This window comes from Chrysoperla carnea, chromosome 3 (genome assembly GCF_905475395.1).
Source record: "Chrysoperla carnea chromosome 3, inChrCarn1.1, whole genome shotgun sequence".
In the NCBI taxonomy this organism is placed as follows: domain Eukaryota; kingdom Metazoa; phylum Arthropoda; class Insecta; order Neuroptera; family Chrysopidae; genus Chrysoperla; species Chrysoperla carnea.
The window spans coordinates 66,222,143-66,241,646 of NC_058339.1; the positions used below are offsets into that span (position 1 = coordinate 66,222,143).

General features: G+C 27.2%; 2 protein-coding genes and 1 non-coding gene across 3 annotated transcripts; all 3 read right to left on the bottom strand.

Annotated features, from left to right (window-relative positions):
• Positions 1-1,999: 1,999 nt before the first annotated feature.
• Positions 2,000-11,885, bottom strand: LOC123295257 (ileal sodium/bile acid cotransporter-like). Its single transcript, XM_044876528.1, has 8 exons — positions 11,800-11,885; positions 6,304-6,649; positions 5,445-5,698; positions 4,849-5,023; positions 4,009-4,274; positions 3,673-3,859; positions 2,498-2,573; positions 2,000-2,182 (listed from the first exon to the last, which is right to left on the bottom strand). The coding sequence occupies exons 2-8, from the start codon at positions 6,623-6,625 to the stop codon at positions 2,089-2,091; spliced, it is 1,374 nt and encodes a 457-aa protein (XP_044732463.1). The 5' UTR covers positions 6,626-6,649; positions 11,800-11,885; the 3' UTR covers positions 2,000-2,088.
• Positions 11,886-14,987: 3,102 nt separating this feature from the next.
• Positions 14,988-15,060, bottom strand: Trnav-uac. The gene has a single exon. It is a non-coding gene; the product is annotated as a tRNA-Val (tRNA).
• LOC123296190 (enhancer of split mgamma protein-like) lies at positions 15,051-17,398 on the bottom strand. Its single transcript, XM_044877651.1, has 3 exons — positions 17,292-17,398; positions 15,269-15,931; positions 15,051-15,059 (listed from the first exon to the last, which is right to left on the bottom strand). The coding sequence occupies exons 1-3, from the start codon at positions 17,337-17,339 to the stop codon at positions 15,051-15,053; spliced, it is 720 nt and encodes a 239-aa protein (XP_044733586.1). The 5' UTR covers positions 17,340-17,398.
• Between the last annotated feature and the right edge of the window lie 2,106 nt (positions 17,399-19,504).

Sequence of the window (19,504 nt, forward strand, 5' to 3'; positions counted from 1 at the left end):
GTTGTAACATAAACATTTGAGGCTTTTATGCCCCGAAAAAATGTTAGTTGCAATTATCTCCGAAATACTTCCGATTTAAAGTTGTTGGTTTGTGGCTTCTCTCATTAAAATACTGGCGAGGTAAATCGGAGGTTACCGTTCATTATGGTGTAGGTACTTTCCTTTATATCAGCTATCATTTAGCCCAGTTGATTCAAGCACTGGTCTGGAAAGAGAAAGGTTGTGGGTTCGATACCCGTTCTGATATTTTCTACTTCATATCTATCATTGGTGTCCAACACGTAATTATTGAATTTTATTGTTTCAAATTTTTTGATAGGTTAAAAATGACTATAGTACTTGACCTAAAACAGCCTAAAATTACTGCAATTGTGACGTATACAGCACCGTACTATTTTCCTTTAATTCGAATAGATTTCCATAATAATGTGAAAACTCACTAAAAAGGGATAGGAATATGATTTGTGTAGTTTAATTAAAAAATATATAAATTTTTTATCTCACATCCTTTTCTAATATTTACGATAGATATAACTTAATTTTTTTAAATAAAAAAATTAGTACGCCACTGTGTAGTAAAATGATGCAATTGAATTTGACCTAGTTTAATTTCTTTGACACGTGTAGGAAAAGTTAGGACGTATTTCAAACACAAAACAGTGTTTATGGTAGCTGTTCTATTGTAATAAAAACTTGGTTTATGAAACTTTGATTACAAACAAAAAAGAAATCATTTTTGATTGTATGAATTCGATATGAAGATTCTCTTTTAAAATATTCTCATAATTACAATTAAAATTAATTGTTTTGTGAACACACATATTGTTTTGAATTTTTAATTGCTTTGATATGAAATATCGTTTATATACCTACTACTTTTTTACGATCATTTTTATGTTTTTTTCTTTTAAATAATATGAAAATAACTAACGACTACTTAAATAAAAATTATATTTTATGGTTTACTAGAGTCAATGAAAATACTTAATTTTAGATGGTAATAATTAAAATATGATTTGCCTTTTAATTAAAATTAATCGAGGTCATTTGCCATCTGTTTAAATATCTAAACTATCTATTTCATTTCAAATGTTTTTATTTTCGCTGTTGGTGACATCTATCGTCGGTTATAATTACTATTTTATTTTAAACTGCCGGTAACTTATTTAACTGTTGGTTAAATAAGTATAAAACTCAGTGCACATGCTCAGTTGTTAAAAATTGAAATGTAATAAATAATCAACTGAAGCTAATTGGCTTCTATTTTTTTCTTAATAAATTTTGTAGAATATGTAAAACTTTGACTTATTTTTTTTTAAATAGAAAAATTTGATTCATGTCACGATTGGGCTATTTCGAAAGATCGCTCTTATCCGCTTTGAAATATCGCTCTCGTATACGATTTGTGGAGATATCTAAGAAAGCATTCGATAAATCTTTGAATGAATCCAACTTTTGTATTTTTTGAGTCAAAATAATTACCAAATACAGGCTTATTCACGTTATTCGGCAGGGAAAGTTAAGGCTAAACTGCTTGATTTGAAGAATATTTTGTTCCAGGGATAGATGGAGGCTTTTTGAGTGTACATATTAACATATAGGATGTCCGAAACAACTACCGGACAAATTATTTTAGAATTATTGGGTCTCTATTATCCAAAAGTAATAAAAATCAAAAAAGAAAATACAAAAATTTTGTTCATGATACTAAAATTATGAAAAATGTATACTTTTGTGTAAATCACGGATAATATTTTGACTCATAAAGTAAAACTGTAAATTTTTAATTTTATAGGAATGAAAAAAAATTGAATTAAGATTATATTTTCTAATAAATCTATTTTTATTTCTTTTCACAACATTTCATTAAAAAAATTCTATTCGAGCTTTCATTTTTAAGTACTACTAAAAATACAAATATTTTTTACCCATTTTCTTCTTTGTAAAAATAAATATCTTTTATTTTAGTTATTATTGATATGCTACCAAAAAAGAAGCATTTTGTGGTAAAAATATTGCGTTTATTTGTCTTATCACAGATCAATTATTATGCTTTAGTATGGTATGTAAAGTGATTTATATGATGATTTATTGATTTGCGGTGAGAGTTTCAACGTGCTGTTTATCCTCTAAGTCTCTACCATTTTCCATTATATGCAGAACAGTTTTCTTTTGATTATATCTAAAATTATAAGAAAATCCATAAATTTTAATAAATTCATTTACAAAGTAAATTTTGAGCGAGCTAAATAAATTTTCTGCTAGTTAAATGAATAAAATAATATATTTATATTCATTAATATTAAAATAATGTATGAAGAAAGTAGTAGTATGAAAGATTATATTTTTGAGAAAAAGGCTATTATCTTTACAATTAATAGAGATAAATACTTTAGAATAATCAATATTCATCGTTTACGTAAAAAATGCGCTGACTTTATAGAAATAATAATATAATTTTGTTTTTCAAATAATTAACTTGAATAGAATACATTACCTGGCACGACATTTCTTAACGAAAAATAATAACATAAGTGGGAATGGTGTCATAACTGCTACGGCCACAGGAACAACTAAAAATTTTGAATTTTTTTTTATTAATTATTTAATCAAATTTATTTTTGTTAGCAATACCTCCTGTTGTTTCAAAGCACATTTTGTTTTCAATAGTTGAAAACCTCTCTGAATAGTATCTGGGTCGTATTTATACAAATTTTAGAGTCGAATTTTAATATTGCTCACATCTGCTTAACAATTGAGCTTTACTCTTAAAGTCCGCTTATTTATATACAAAACTTGGGTTTATTTCTGATGTAATAGTAATGCTTGCTTGCAATTAGCACAATTTTACTTTCTGAACTCGTCGCTAATTTTTTGTGCTTTTTATTTATTAAAAATATTTACTATATTTACTATTTCTATATATCGCGTAAATAAATTTATGTGTTTAATATTGAAGCTTTAACAACTAAACGGATGGGAACTAAATGAAAACATTGTGCCAAGTATAAATTTGTTACGATTTCATACGAAGTATAAATCTGTTAAACATGCGCTAGCGTCGTTTATTTTTTTTAGTTCAATCCACTCATTTAAAGGCGCTAGTTTATACTTCAAACTTGATCAATTTCAATAGATCAGTGTTCATTCTGCAGGTTTTGTTAATTGTTAACTAAAGTCAAAAATAGAGGCCACTACTGTTAAAATTTTTAATTGTAAATATTTTTGTTCAACGATTTCGGTATCGCATTGAAAAAGAATATGCTAGCAGCAAACGAATTGGAAATTTAATCTGATTCAATACTGTTTTTGAGACCATTTTCCAATTAAAAAGTATTAAAACGAATTCACAACAGTTATAAGTATTAGTCGGGAAATGAAGTAATTCAGAGTTGTCCAAAAAGATGAATTGGGACAAATTGAAAAAATCATTCTCGAAGTAAAAAATAATAATAATATAAAGAAGGGCGCGAAACCAAGTTTGAATTTAAAAAAGAAAGTTTCAATAAAACTTTTATTTTTAAATCTGGTTTGACCCATTCTCGGCTATTCTAGAACCCGATCAGAGAACATATATAAGAAATAAAACAGAAATCTCATAAGTCAGAGAAGTGATTTCAGAGGTCATTTTAACACTATTACAGCTTATCGTTCTGATGAATATAAACCTACCTGTTGTTAAATCTGCTTCTGGTTGTTGCAAGGTAATTCGTAACAAGAATATCGCAATTCCTGTATTCTGGATTCCTGTTTCAATAGATATGGCTAATACATCCTTGGCATTTTGTTTCAATATAATCGCACTTACCATTCCTAATAAATATCCTAACCAGGGCAGACCTAACCCGGCCACCACCATCTAAAAACAAAGAAATTCAATAAATAAAATTATTTCAAAAATTCTACCCTGACGTTAATAATTTTAAAGAATGATGTAGATTTTTATGATTTACATAAAAATTTAATCGATCCCATTTCAATTATTTTCCCCCCGATTTTTGAACTTACTCGCCAAGAAAACAGATCAAATAAATATGTATTTGTAACAACAGCAAATATAATTATAAACAATAACAAAAATGATGCTAACGGTTTTAAAATTCGAACCATAATTTTACAGAAGTTTGGCGCATACTTTTGTATTAAATAACCAATAGCAAGTGGTACCACTAATGCAAAAGCAAATTGTCCGATTTTCATATATGGTACTTTTAATGAATCTGATGAATTGAATATAACACGCCCAAGTGTGAAAATCCATAATGGCATCATCCCTAAAAATATAAAATATTTCTCGTAATGGAAGGCAATCATCAAAATTTAAATATTTTTAATGGTCAGGTAATATCGTTGACAAAAAATAGTCATGACCAAATACAATCTTTGCAGTTTTAAGTGTCCGCGAAATTTCGTCATTGCGTCTGATGCAAAACTCGTAGTAGTTCGCACATTAGACAGGCAAAAATCTTCGGTAGCCAGTAGAATCTGTATAATAGGGTATTTTCCAGCGTTTTCTTGTAAAATTTAAATGCATTTTTAAGGAACTTATCATCTATTGAATAAAAATTCATTTTTTTAGTGGTTTATTAGCAATATAGAATGCAATTGAGGCACTTTTAAAAAATGGGTGTAATATTCTATCGCAAGGCAGAAAAAAGGCCACAATCAAATAAACAAAAAGTGTTCTTAAAATAGTAGCTAGCTGTTATTACAGCGGGCTCAATTTTCATACTGAAAAAAGGCGATGCAGCACAACAAACGCAAGCAAAAGGAAATATTGTACAAAAATTTAGCCTCTATTAAGTCTTGACTATTTTTTGACCACGATCTTCTGGAAAAAATACCTACCAAACGCTGCAAATGTACTTATTGTAGTCATAGCAATTGATAAATTTATATTTCCTCCTAAAATATACGTCCATATATTCGATGCCCCGCCAGCTGGTGAAACTCCAGTAAAAAACATTCCTAATTGCAATGCTGGAGAATCAGGGAATAATGAGCGTCCCAAAACAAAACTTAACTGAAAAAATACGAAAAGAAATGTATTGTTATTAAGTACAACATTAGTCGGAAAAAACTTTTATTTCCGAATTGGCCCCTTCTCATTTTCTGAAATTAAATTGTTATCTTGCTAACAAAACAGTCTTCGAAATATTTAGCGGAACAGTTCGTAATAGCAATCATCATAGAAAACAAACCTTTGAAATAAATAAATGCTAAAACGCAGAATCGAAGTCGTTGACATTCCTTTGTCGGGACCCTTCGGTCCCTTGGGATTAAGTAACTCAGTTAACTACTAATCCAGTTAGGTGAAAGGAAGTTACCCACGATTTATAGATATCCACAAATTTATATGTCAGTACCAAAATGATTAAAATGCTTTCGTGACTTTTGACATATCGGCGAATTTAAAAAGAAATCTTATAAAACACAGAACTTACCACAGGCATGATTAAAAATTGTCCAAAAAATCCAATAACAGGTCCAATTGGTTTTTTAATAGTTTCTTTTAAATAAGACCAGTCTAATGCACAACCAAAATTTATATAAAGAATACTGACAAGTGTTATAACGGATCCAGTGAAAATATGATCGATAACACGATCTTTTCGAATGACTGTTGCTGGTAATGTTTTAGTAATATTAATTTTTTCATTTTTTTGGTTTATTGCTTGAATAAATACTTCTGTTTTGCCTGAAACATGTCAAATCGTATTTGTATTCAAATTGGTTTCATACGTGTATTAAAACTTTTTTTTTATTAACAAGCGCTATTTCAGAAAGGGGTAAAAGAAGGCCCCTCCGGAAAGTAATTAAAGTAATCGATAAAATCGGGTCGCTATAGTAATCGATAAAAGAATTCGATTTTTGCATATTGGCTTAAAGTAAATTTTAAATCTTTACTAATATTATAAATACAAAAATAACTCTATCTGTCTGCCTGTGTTACGTAATCACGCCTAAACGACGAGATATTCTAGAGCCTGAGAAAGGACATAGGCTACTTTTTAAACTTATAAAAATATTTTGTCCAAAAAAGGGCTGTAAGGGGTTGAAATAGAGAATGAAAGTTTGTATGGAAATTACGTCATTTTTAAAGCTTAAAGCTTGAAACTTATTGTTTAGGATTTTGATTAAATATAAATAAATACGACATTCAAAGTTTGTGAAAGTTTACCCTAAAGGGTGTTTTTATCATTTTATCTCAAAGTTTTAATTCGTTGCAGCTCTGTACTGTTTTTGTTGAAATTTATTTCAAGTTATACAGCTAAAACAAACAAAAAATTGTCGGATTCTTACCTAGCCATACGCCTGTTGCATTGAAACTACTATTCAAATAATTCATATCATAATTTGCATCATCAAACACAATTTGTCTTTCAACTTTTAAAATATCTGGATCTTTACTAAGTATATTTATCGATGATATTGAATTCTCTTTTAAATTATTTATTTGAAAATTCACTTCTTTTGCTTTATCCATTTCAACGGTAATATTTTCAAATTCATATTGGACACTTAATTTTGGTAATTCATATGCTAAGACACATGTGAATAGCCACAATGGCCATAAAAGTATTAAATACATTAAAATATATTGTAACGGATATAATGGACACATTTTTGGAAGATTTTTGATTTTATACTGAAACAAAAAACCAATTAAAATTAATTATAATTTCTTAAATAGTTTTTTTATATACTAACAAATAATAAGTAGGTCTAATGTTATTATTATTGGAGAATGTATATCATTACGTTAAATATATTATGCTGCGGTCAGACACGAAGGCGAACACCAAACAACAACGAAAATATTCAAGTATCAAATGGGAAATTGGCACTTGTTGTTTATTTTCTTTGCTTTTTGGTGTTGGTCTTTGCGTCTGATCGGGGCTTTATAAATAAGAACAAACGAGATCTGAGACATTCTTTACTTGCTCCCTTGGTGTGCATACTGTTTTTCTCCCCGACAGAGGCAGAAGGCGACAACTTCGTTTTACACAGCGCGAAGAAATTCATATAATTTGATAACGAATATTTTATTATGAAATTAATAAAAATTAAATTGAAAATTAAATACCGCCATTAAATTGATGACATCATATACCCAATAGATCACAGAAACAAACCACTCTGTAATAATTTATATTTTGATCACTAGAGGTCAGGAGATATTTCAAAATTCCATAAAACTTTTTTCATTACAATTTTTTTGAGAGCTTTTGATGTGCACTTTAAATAATATACTTCAACAGCTCTCAACAATAAAATACAAAATTTGATAACGAATAAATTTTTTAAATAAATTAAAAGATTATTTTCAAGTTCACCAAATTATTTTTAAAAAAATTTTTACTCGAAAGCCTTAATTTTTATATAATTAATATGAAGAAACTTTTGCTTGAAATTATGATTAATTACTAAAGACTGTTAATGTAGTAATCTAGTTTTTCCAGATTACTTATTTTGTAATCAGGAAGTCAAATACTCTAAATTTAAGAAAATGTATTTTGAATAAATTTTGATGAATTTAGATAATATTGAACTTTGATTTTTTTTTATACTAGTGTTCAAGGAAAATTTAAATAAAATCATCTCTGTGACGGACTCTGTTTACCAGTAATAAATATTTATTTGGAACTCATAATGTAAATTTTTTACATAATTTTATTACCTGAATAATTGCCTATTTGAATAATTTCCAAACAAAAAAACAATGCTAAACGTTAAAATGCTTTTTAACGACAAAAAACCTTTTTAGAAATTTTCAACATTCCCAACATAGGCGGATTAAGAATGTTTCAAAAAAATGCGTTAATAATTCTTAGAATAAATTCAGTAATCTCAAATAAAAACCCTTATTGGAATATTTTCCGTTTTCCTGTTTTGCGGTATAAAAGACATATTGGGAAAGTCCAAAACTATAAAATTTGTCGCTTTTTATATTTATTTTAATTTATATCTTATCAAAATAATTTAATTTGATATAGGTACAGTTTAATTATTTTATTATTATTTTAGTTTTGTTAATCATAAATGATTTGAAAAATTTTAGATGATTCTGCAAAAGATCTACTTTTAAAATGTAAACAATCTGCATGACATCATTAAGATAAATAATTGGCCATTTTAACGTACTTATCAATGATTTGCAAATTAATTACTATAACAAGTGAAATTTTCATTTAAAAAATCCCCGGCGTAAAACAGCAATATACACGGATCTTATTATGATCTTTATTACAATTTTAAAATTGTTTACTTTGTAATTAGGGTAGAGTAACCTATTGCGTACCGATGTTTTTATTTATTTATTTTTCTAAAGTTGATTTTATTTGTTTTAAATTGATTTTTCATGTATATTTTACAATTGAAAATGGTTTTACTAAACTATAAATTCAAACGGCAGTGTCAACACATCGATTTTGTAACGTTACCGCACGCAGAAATAATAAAAGAACATTAGTAATGATAAATGGTTTGTCTCTCAGCTGGATTTTACTATATTATAACGTAATTTTCCATAGAAACAAGCCGAAAAACGTGAATTTAGAATGATTCCAACGGGTGTAAAAATTACTTAAATATACTTTAGATGAATTAATCTTTCATTTATATATGAATTTGTTGCAAAAAAAAATTAATGTAACTTCTTTATTCATACTAGGCGGTTTTGTCATAACTTGCCGTTTTTATGCGAAATTTGTCAATTCAAAAACTAAACGATAAATCTGTAATCTAGAAAAAAAATGGTAATTTAATATAGCGGTTAAATTTACAGAATAAAGGCGTCAAAAACTCAGTTAAGTTTATTATAATATTTTGGCATGTTTATTAAGTTGCTAGAAAATTATGATGTTTTAACTATCAGGATTAATTTCATGTTTCCTAATATTAATTTCCTAATCACCAAAACTTATAAAACTAAGAAAAGAGCTTATCAAGGAGGAAACAATATTCAAAATGTCGAATAGAGTGAAAAATGAAAAGTTTGTCAAAAAACAAGACATGGATTAAAGGAGACCTTTTGAAAATTATTTTAGTTGACTATAAAAATAACGCCTATGCTCCTATGCTCTATACAATTGATCTAAGTCTCTAAAAAATTTAATATTTATAAATCGGGTAACTAAATAATGAAGGATCGTGCAACAGTACTCAAATTAACAGCCAGGAATACCAAGGCTACGATTTAATTTCAAAATATTTTATGAAGTTACGATGAGAATTTTATCATTAGAATTATAATTAATACGTTTAGAGCAATCATTTAATACACGAATATAGACAAAGTTATTGATCATTTGAAGGTCTTATATGTATGAAAACCCATATTTAGCGCATGTTAACAATTGATTACAAAGTAATATTCTTGATTAAAACAAGAAAATCATAAGTGATTTTTCAACTATGTTAATTACTTCTAATTTATAAAATAATAAACATTTTTGCGTGACTTTAAACATTTGTATTTGATTTTATTTAGATATTCAAAAATACAGTAAAATCTCATAACTCACTCCTCGAATACGTTAAGGCCTCTAATAAATATTTAAAACAGATAAAATGTTATTTTTCCCCTGGTAGCCTGAAAATTCCTTTATTAAAATACAAAACTTCTAGAAATAGTTTAGGCCTCTGATCATTTGTCCTCGATAACTCAATATACGGATAAACCCAGTATCTTCTATTGACGAATTAACTAAGTACATTAAATACATATTTGAATCTTTAAACTTACTTAACTTAAAGCGTTTCGATACCAAAACTATAGTTTTACTAAAAATCTGATATTTTTTGTGTCATGAGTATATAATACGTCTTCTGTAAAAGATTTACGAGATATTAACTATTAAAAACATCCCTTTTTACATAGTGGTATATGGATAAGCCGTACTAAATGTTGGTTTTTAGTCAATAAGTGCTTTTAAAAATTTTAAAGTATAAATAAAAAACTTTTATCGATATTCCTCAAGCTTTAAGCTTTATAATCATTCTAAAATTTCAACTTTTTTAGCCTCATTATATAATATTTATAATTTAAATAAAATTGTTCACAAAAATGAAAAACCGATATATACTCAGTCAAAATAAACACAAAACTTAAACCATTCTAAGTGTTATTACTATAACATTAAATGTGATATTGTGAACAATTCTTATCGATTCTCTGTTTATCAGAAATGTGTACCGAGAATCGATATGAATTTTTCACAAAGACGTATAAAAGGGTGATTAATTGATAAATAAAATTTAAATTTTTGGTATCATTTTCATTTTTACGGTATCGAAATACATTAAGCATTTTTTAAGTTAAAAACTTGAATGGACTAAATCTTTATCTTGAACTTGAACTTATCGAGGTTTAACTGTATTTAATACTTAGTAATAAAATGAATTACATTGTTTTTAACAGATCACTTTCTCTTTTTCTGTATAATATTCGCTTGGTCTAAATTTGAATACGAAGAAAAAATAAGAATCTTATATATTAGTACTCTAGCAAGTTTTTTTCTGTCTTACCCTTATCTTCCTAATTCCTTTATCAAACTCCATGATTCACCCTTCATTTCAAGCTTATTATGTCTATGTTTGAAGAAAATTATACTCACGGTCAAAAATTGTACCGCTTAGGAAAAATCACGCTGGTCAAATAATTTGAACGAAAAAATATCTCATAAGCTTAAATAATAAGCTTATTAGCCAAACATGTTATTTTTTACAGATGTTCTCCTAATACTCAAGATTACTATTTTTAATACAATTACAAATCAATAATTACTATTTTTAATACATGTTCTCCTTATATTAATTTTTGATTGTTTTCACTACTTTTCGACGAAATTTGTTGTATGTTGCTTTTAGCCACGGGTACAGGGTAGCCACGGGTTACGGTAACTACGGGAGCGGAATTCCGCACGAGTCGAGCTAGTATACCTATATTTAAGACCCCTATAATCATTATTTCAAACAAGTTAAGAAAATTGCAAAATCAATAATATCTATTTAACTAGCCATTAATATTTCAATTCTTTGTGTGATTTTTTAAATCGGGATAAACCTTAAGGTTATTCGAGTAATTTGTAAGAACAAATAAAAAAGAAAAAATTTTATGAAGAATTAATTCAAATATTTGTGATTTTTGGACTCTTTGGTTGTTTTCTGAAATAAATGTGTTTTAAGCCGCCAAAAAATACTATTCGAACAACAATAGAAAGTTTCAATAATTATTAGTTAGTATCTTTCTTTGTTATCAATTTTTTGTAAAAATTCCAAAGAATTCGGAAAAAATAATCGCATACCAATGTACTTAGCAATATAACAGTCGCAGGGTATAATTATTTTTGTACAATTTTTGAAATTCATACAGAAAAAATAAATAAAAACTGCATTAAAAGCCGGCTTTTAACAAAAAATTTCTCATTGCGAAACTTTTAAATAAATTCATATTTTCATTTTTCAAAGAAGACCAAAATATTTCATTATAACAAATGCAGTTGCGTAAATTTTTTATATTCTATGGGAAAAATTTTTTAAGAATTCTGAGAAAAAACAATTACGAAATACTTTAAACGTATTGCATACTTCAGTTCTCATTATTAAATATAATTTTAGTTATATAATTAATTTTTTTTTAAATAATTATCGTCCTTCATAAAATATACCTTTGAAAATTGTTTACTAAAAAAGCATGCAATTTTTTTTATTTACAAAATTGATAAGGAAATTATAGATGAGTAATTGATCCACATGCGGATCTATTTTTAAGAATATATAAATCAAAAGATTTACCTTTACTGTGTAACAATCCTTATTTGTTGTAAATTATTATGGCAGTTGCTTCACTCAATGAACAATACGTAATAAGCACATGGATTATATTTTATATAATAAATAAAATTTTATTTTAACAAACATTGATTAAAACTAATTAAAATGTTGCACTTATTCTTATTAATGTCGGTAATTTCAAACATGTTCATCAATTATATTAATATATTTTATATTATTCATTATTATATATTATTGCTATTTTACTTTATTATAATATATAAATAGTAAAAGACAGTAGACATGTAATAGTACTTTTCAAGTAGTTTTTCAACAGTTACACCATTCGGTACAATCCGATTTTACACGAATTACCTTTCACTCTTCGACGAATAAATTTACCGCGACACTTTTATTTTTTGTAAAATGTAAATGCATTTACAATAATTTAAAATTATAAGTAGAATATTTATTTTTAAATAAAATTGAAAAATAAATATTATTTGAATAAATATTGACTTTTTAGCGATATAAAAGATCTATTTATTTTATAAGTATTTAATATACTTTTGCGTAGCAAAAAGGCACTTTAAAATTACTTTATAGTTTTAAAATAGTACACCTATAGATATTTGAGTTTATTGGCCTAAAATTAGAAAGGCCATCAATCTAAATTTACTAGTACGCTTGTTGTGTATTGAACTGAAAATTAAAAAGACCTTGTATATTCGAAAGTAAATAATTAATCAAAGGAGATTTAGGAAAATATAGACCGGAAAAAATAAACACGGAAAACATCAACCGATTTTTGAATGGAAGAGCTAAAAACTTCAGAACCCAATCAACTCCTCTAAAACTAACAAACTCATTTCAACCAATTCGTAATTACAACAATATTCCGGGTCTCTAAAATTGTTTGTCTATTTTTTGTGATTACCAATTAATGGGTAAATAAAGAGTGAATCAGTAGAGGTATTAATAAATCACTAAACATTTTCTTGAATTGAAAGTTTCTGCTCTTTGCCAAATAAGTTCCCTAACGACCGCACCAATGGATATATCCCTCCATTTCTTCTCGACTACTATCAATTAAACCATGTTACTCCTTTTCGGGTCTTTGGGAGGAGCGAGAGGGGGGAAATATCTGCCAGCAGTATGAAACGTTTGTGCGATCTTTGAGGTGCGATCTGATAGGTTCTTTGGTAGAAGGCAGAAATTTTTTTCTCAATTTTTACTAATTTTATTTTAACGCCTCCCTCTCTATCTCGAAAATGGCCGCTCTGCCATATATGTTCTACGGAAGAAAATGTACCACATGGACACAGGAGCTTATTGGCCATGCGGCAGTAAGTTAGGATTCATGGATTTTTTCACACGCCATATCCTAAACTAAAAGACCAGGCTATTTTTATTAGACAGTGATTGTGCGACTATTCATACATTCGAGCAGTACCCATTATTGTAAATTATTATGGTTTCTTAATATTTATCAACACAACGACTTCTGAAACCCAGTTGAAGCTTGTTTTCGTAATTCTAATTAAGACACCGGGTGTCGAATGGAAATCTAATTTTCCCAATAATGGATTAATACATTTGGATGCTTTAATGTTATCTTTCCAATCAATTTCCCATGTTAATAGTCACATAGGTACCCAGCAGTATGTCAAGAAACGCATTTAATTTGCTTGTGAACATTCCAAACGTCCAAAATTTATTCAAATTTTGATTTTAAACATCTAAACATTTATTGGGAACATTCCAATGAAAATAACTTGATTAATTTTTAATTAACAATAAGATTATATAACCATTTCGTTGTCTTTGTTCAATGAAGACTATCAAGGTCCCCATCATAATAGGTCATGAACATTGTATGAATAGGGTCAACAAACGATTGTAATAAATGGTAGGGGCATCGGTGTTATTTTTAATGGAGACATAATATCGAAAATTCAAGAAATTTGAAAATTAGGATGATTGATTATTCGAAAATTATATGTTTGAAATATGAAGTTGAAGTTTTCTCATAGAAGGAATAAAAAATACAAAATAATTACATATTTATAATTTATATTATAAAAATATTTCTTAACTTATTATTATCACAGATTTTTATTTTACAATATTAGATTTCAAGTTAATAAAAACTGAAATTTATGTACTTAAAATATAATAATTGTATTTAAAGTAATCATAAAAAAGGAATATTTTAAACTTATTTACAAATATATACATTTAAGTTTAAATTTATAGGCTGTGCTTTCAAAAATTCAAATAATTTTAGTTATTTTACCGATTTTATGATAGAATAAATTCAGTTTTAACAATCAATGATAGGCAACTTATTTTGCTTACATGACGAGTTTGTAGTCATAAAGTTAAAAAAAAGTTATTAGAAGATTGTGATTGACAAATATTCTGAAAATTAATAAATGAATAACTATTCTACGATTTTTTTCGATCCTATTTAAGAATTTTCACAAAATGAAAATTTGTGGTATCCATTATTTCCCAAAATTTTTAGACGGAAACGAAAAATATCTAGATACATGTTTGTATCATATTTCTTTGAAGAATTCTACCATTTTTCAAAGTTTGATTAGTTATTTTCTTTACATGGTTTTCATTTTAGTAAATTTTTTGGAGAATTTTAATATCATTTTATTTTAAATGATCACAGAGCTAATTAAACCAAATTTAAAAAAGCATCAGAATACATATTGCCTATGCTGTATAAGAAATCATAAGCATGCTTAAGGTAGTACGAGCGCCAGGGCAAGTTTAGACTTAGGGTTGAAATTATTTTTATCTTATTTTCAACTTTGATTATGAATTTTATATTATAACTTCATGGATGTATATATGTTTATTAAGGTTTTAACTTTAATTTAAATAATTGGACAAGCTCTCTAAAATTTTCAGAATTGATTAAAGCTTAGTCCAGCTTCATATAAAAAAACTCAAGTCTTTTATCCAAAATACCCTTGGCTCTCGTACATCCTTAAGAACACCATAAAATTATATTATTTTATTCTTTTTTAGTAAAGAAAAAATTAAAAAATGGTAGCAAAACATTGTTCTATTATTCGGGAGCAGTTTTTTATTTTCATGATAATATGAAGTGTGATGAAAATTTCAACTAAGAATTGAGACAATTTCATATTTTTTAACACAAGCTAGTGGTGTAAAAAAATTAATCCATATTATGGTTCCATCCAGGATCGAACTGGAGACCTTCTGCGTGTAAAGCAGACGTGATAACCGCTACACTATGGAACCTATGAATATAACATCAAAATTTTTGATTCAATTGAACACCTTCTTTTATGTTTATAAAAAACTATTACGTCAATATATTGCGTAATATTAAAATATAACAATCACTCTGTATTATTTATTAATTACATTTTAATAATAGTTGTATTTATTACCAAGGTCTCCATACGTTTTTATTTTCATTTATTTTGATTGAATTGTTATTATTGACTTTTTTTAATGAATTTTGTGTTGTTTGTGTATTATTAGGTATAATAAACGCTAAATCCCCATTGGGTAGCTTTCCTAAAGGTATACCAAACTGAGTGATTTTAATTGGTTGAATACTCTGTAATCTTATATTATTATTATTATTATTATTTGATGAAACTGTCGAAGATATTATTGGTACAGTAAAACTTTGCGAACAAACAATTTGTGAAAATTCTTGTGAATTTTGCATACATACAAATTGCGTATCATTTTTCACCGGGGTTAATCGATTATTTCCCGTATGCTGGAATGGAACGGGACTTGTTTCTCGTGAATGACTTTGAACTGTTGTAGATGAAATAGACGAATTTGAATCACTCGAGTAAAATTCTTCTGATTTTGGTAAAATTGGAACACATTTTGTTGATTTTTCACTTATTTTTGGTGGTATGTTTATCGGTGTAGAAGATTTGGTTGTTCCATATCGTTGATGTAAATCTTGTAAATATCGTACGGTCATTTCGAGAATATCGGCTTTTTCAAGTTTCGCTGGACGATTGTTCGAATTTTTAGTGGTTGTTTGTGGAATATTTGTTGTTGATTCGAGTAACATTTGTTTTAACGCTTCTAAGCTGTCATTGATTCGTGCACGGCGTTTTTTCTCCATTAAAGGTTTCCGAATCTGTTAAAATAAAAAATAAAACATATTTAGTAATCGGTTATTGTGCTATCGAAAATGAATATAAATTTTCATGAAAAATAAATTTCATTTACATTATTTTGAAAAATATCCAATTCAGAACATGCCCTTTTCAAAAATTATATTAAAAAACTGTTGCTTCTTCTTAAAGATTTTCGATTACAGTACGGATAAGGGAAGGAGGGTGCCGTAGTACATAAAAAGGATAGCCCTAGTCATGTAGTATTTGCTGATTTTAATTAAATTGTCGGTAATATCTTCATTGGTATAGGATATTTTCATTCTCTTAATTTTCCTTTGTTGCAATCATCGCACGTACGGTTGCTTTATTATCGACTAATTAAGATAGCCTCGAGTTGTTTACAGAAAATATTTTATTGCGGTTAAAAATTTTCCTTGATAAAAAAAATAAACTTTTCCTTTACTTTTTTTCTTTACTCTGTGTACGTGATTACCCATACAGCTCCCAATTTGAGACCGATATTGTAGTAGGTAAATTGTTTCTATTGACTTGTAAACTATCTTATTAAAGCCCTATTCATTTTTATGAAGATCGAAATTAATCCTTTCCCTATGTGATAAGAATGTGAAAATAAGGTTGTTTGTTTGTAACGCTTTCACCGAAAAACTACTCAATAGATTTGAATCAAACTTTACAATGATACAGCTCATACATTAGACTATAACACATGAGCTATAATTTATAACATGCTGCGCAATCTATTAACATCATTTTAAAGCTAAATTAAAGATTTCTGTAAAAATGGTGAACGAAATAGAATTTATGGCCATTTGTTCTGATATACTTAATGAACTATGACTATTTTACATTTAAAAAGAAATTGAAAACTGTATATATATTTTGCCTGTGTAAATCAATCTCTATCCCTATTTCTAGTGTTATCGGAAGGGAATGAGTAAGAGCAAGGGAGGTGAAAGCTATAATACTGTGGTCTTTACTTTTAAGGACAGCGAAGTGGGTATTAAGCTAGTATTTAATATTTACAAACAATTTTTTTTAGAAATATGACTGTTGGTGTTGGCGCAGGGAAGAAAAAAGAGTTTTAAAAACGTATTTCATTTATGTTGCAGTATTTATTTTGCTAAGGATAATTTTTTTTTTTTTTTTTGGTATAAGTCGAAATTCTTAGAACACTCTAATAATTCGAAAAGTAAAAATTTCTTCGAAATAAATTAAAATTTATGCCATGAATGCAATTTTTAAAGTCAATTTTTAACATTACCTAATCTCCGTGTTAACATTTCTCCTTTACAAATGTACAAAATTTACCGTTTTGAAATTTTCCCGAAAATTTTCTTAAAAATTAAAAAAAAAACGTACCTTTCTGCTTTCGGACATCTTATATGGTGTTGTTGATTTCGCAACCATTTTCAGATGAAAATTGGAAAAAAATTAAACCAAAAAAATTTCAGAGAAAATCACTAATTATAAAAACTTTTTCCCAAAAATGAACTACTGTATTGTTGTCACTGAAGAATAATAACACTTAAGTCAAGAAGAACTTGAGGACAACTTAAGGACACAACCTTCAACTGTGAGATACACGTGATAACTGATTGATAAACGATAAACTAGAAGATCGTTCATACATCCCAGTCATACTTTTTTGTAGATCATTTAACCCCCACCTAAACTATTGGTTGTATTTTTTTTTTACCCTAATTGTATATTGTAGATCATGTTTATGTTACCTGAGACTCGTGTATATGACATATATTTATCCATAATGATAAATATATTATGTACACAGGTAAATCTTTGTATAAGTTTATCTTTGTCTAATCTGTATAATTTGCTGTTAGGAATCTTATTAAAGATGCAGGTTACATAAAATAGATATATAATTTTTTCATTTCCTTTAAATAATTTGGATAATTATTACTTTTATTGTATAAAAATTGTAATATTTGTTTATTTAGGTAAAGGGCTTAAATTATCTGAAGACTTCTGTATTAGATAATCGGTATGACCATCAACATATATCACGTAGAGATAATTTTTATTTTTATATATTTTTAGCTACGAATCGCTACATCGATAAAATTTTAAATAAGTATTGCCCAAATTTTGAAAACTCGCACTATTTCGTCTTCCAAATGAAGAGAAAAACTTGTTCTACATTCATCAAAAACACACAGATCTTATCGAATTTAATAAAATTATTACGTCAATACATCAGCGCAAAGTACAAAATTTTGATTTTTTTCAAAATAACAATTTTTTAATTTTTCTATTTTTTTATCAGTTTTAAGCATAAAAGTACTCTTGCGATTTTTCTCTAGACGCTTAGTTTTCGAGATAAAAACTTTTGGAAAACTAAATATGTAATACTCGATCTTAAGAAAAATATGATCTTTTTTAAATCTCTGAGAGAATTCCCTTACCTAACGCAGCTCCTGCGCTACGTTTTTTTTTATTATTCGGTCATATTTACTTTAGAAAATGACTTTATCTAAATCAATTTTTTTCATATATTTTCGAAGCGTCAAACTACTTAAAAAAAAATTAAGTCTGTAAATTTCACTAAAGCTTTTGTTAAAACTTAATTTTCCCCTAGTGAAGAAAATGTCGCTGATTCAAAGTTGATTTTATTTATGACTAATAAAATATCGAATTCGAAATTGAAAAAGGTTTGACGACTTGATTTTTTGAATAAAGATACCGCAAATTTGATAATAAATGAAATTCGAAAACTTTTCAATTAGTGTGCTTACTTTATTAAAAATGCAATTATGTAATTATGATGAAAAGGCTGAATTTCGTTACAAATAAAGGATTTTCGTTAATAAAAAATCCATTGCTACTCTTGATCGAATGAAGTGTTAGGAAGTTCTCTATAGTATAAATTCCTTGAATCCGAAAACTTAGATCAAATTCGATGCCGGTATAAGATGTATGACTTTGAAACTAATGAAGTTCTAAATATATATGAAGTTCTGTATACTAGGAAAGAACATATAATCTTCAAATGCCGATGGGTCTTTCACTATACACAACAAAAAGACACCCCGAAATTACCCTATAATAGTAGTGTAAAAGAGAAACTCCCACCGCTCTCAAACAATATCTGATAGTAGTAAAATCAAAATTACCAATTTAAGAAATAAATATCCCGGAAAAGGGTAGTTTTCTGTATTAAAATTTAATAAACAAAAAAAAGTTTAGTAAACAATACTTTGACATGAAAAAATAATTAACACAGAATATGTATACATCTATACATCATAATATATGATGATTTCAGTTATGGTTGAGTAGATCCTTTCACAGGAAAGACCCGTCACGTTTATTATTTAATCCAATCCTAATTACTACATCATACCTGTAATATTTTTATACATTTTATATAAATATCCTGTTCTTAATTAAGATTAAAAAATATACATCATTATTATTTTAAATCTTTTTATTTTTTATTTTTATTTACTAAAAGAAGAAAAGAGATGGACATGGATTTTTGATTCTTGAAGGTACAAGATAATTATTGAAAAGTAATTTATTTACGGTTCAGTGTTGGATATCAATAGAAAAGG

What these genes read in the sequence shown, in the direction of transcription:
- LOC123296190 (XM_044877651.1), bottom strand. Translation starts at nt 17,339, where the DNA reads ATGGTTGCGAAATCAACAACACCATATAAGATGTCCGAAAGCAGAAAG. An exon ending in AGATGTCCGAAAGCAGAAAG is followed by an intron (nt 15,932 to 17,291) that starts GTACGTTTTTTT and finishes TTATTTTAACAG; the next exon opens with ATTCGGAAACCTTTAATGGA.
- LOC123295257 (XM_044876528.1), bottom strand. Translation starts at nt 6,625, where the DNA reads ATGTGTCCATTATATCCGTTACAATATATTTTAATGTATTTAATACTT. An exon ending in AATTTTTAATCATGCCTGTG is followed by an intron (nt 5,024 to 5,444) that starts GTAAGTTCTGTG and finishes GTATTTTTTCAG; the next exon opens with TTAAGTTTTGTTTTGGGACG. An exon ending in AAGTACATTTGCAGCGTTTG is followed by an intron (nt 4,275 to 4,848) that starts GTAGGTATTTTT and finishes TTATATTTTTAG; the next exon opens with GGATGATGCCATTATGGATT.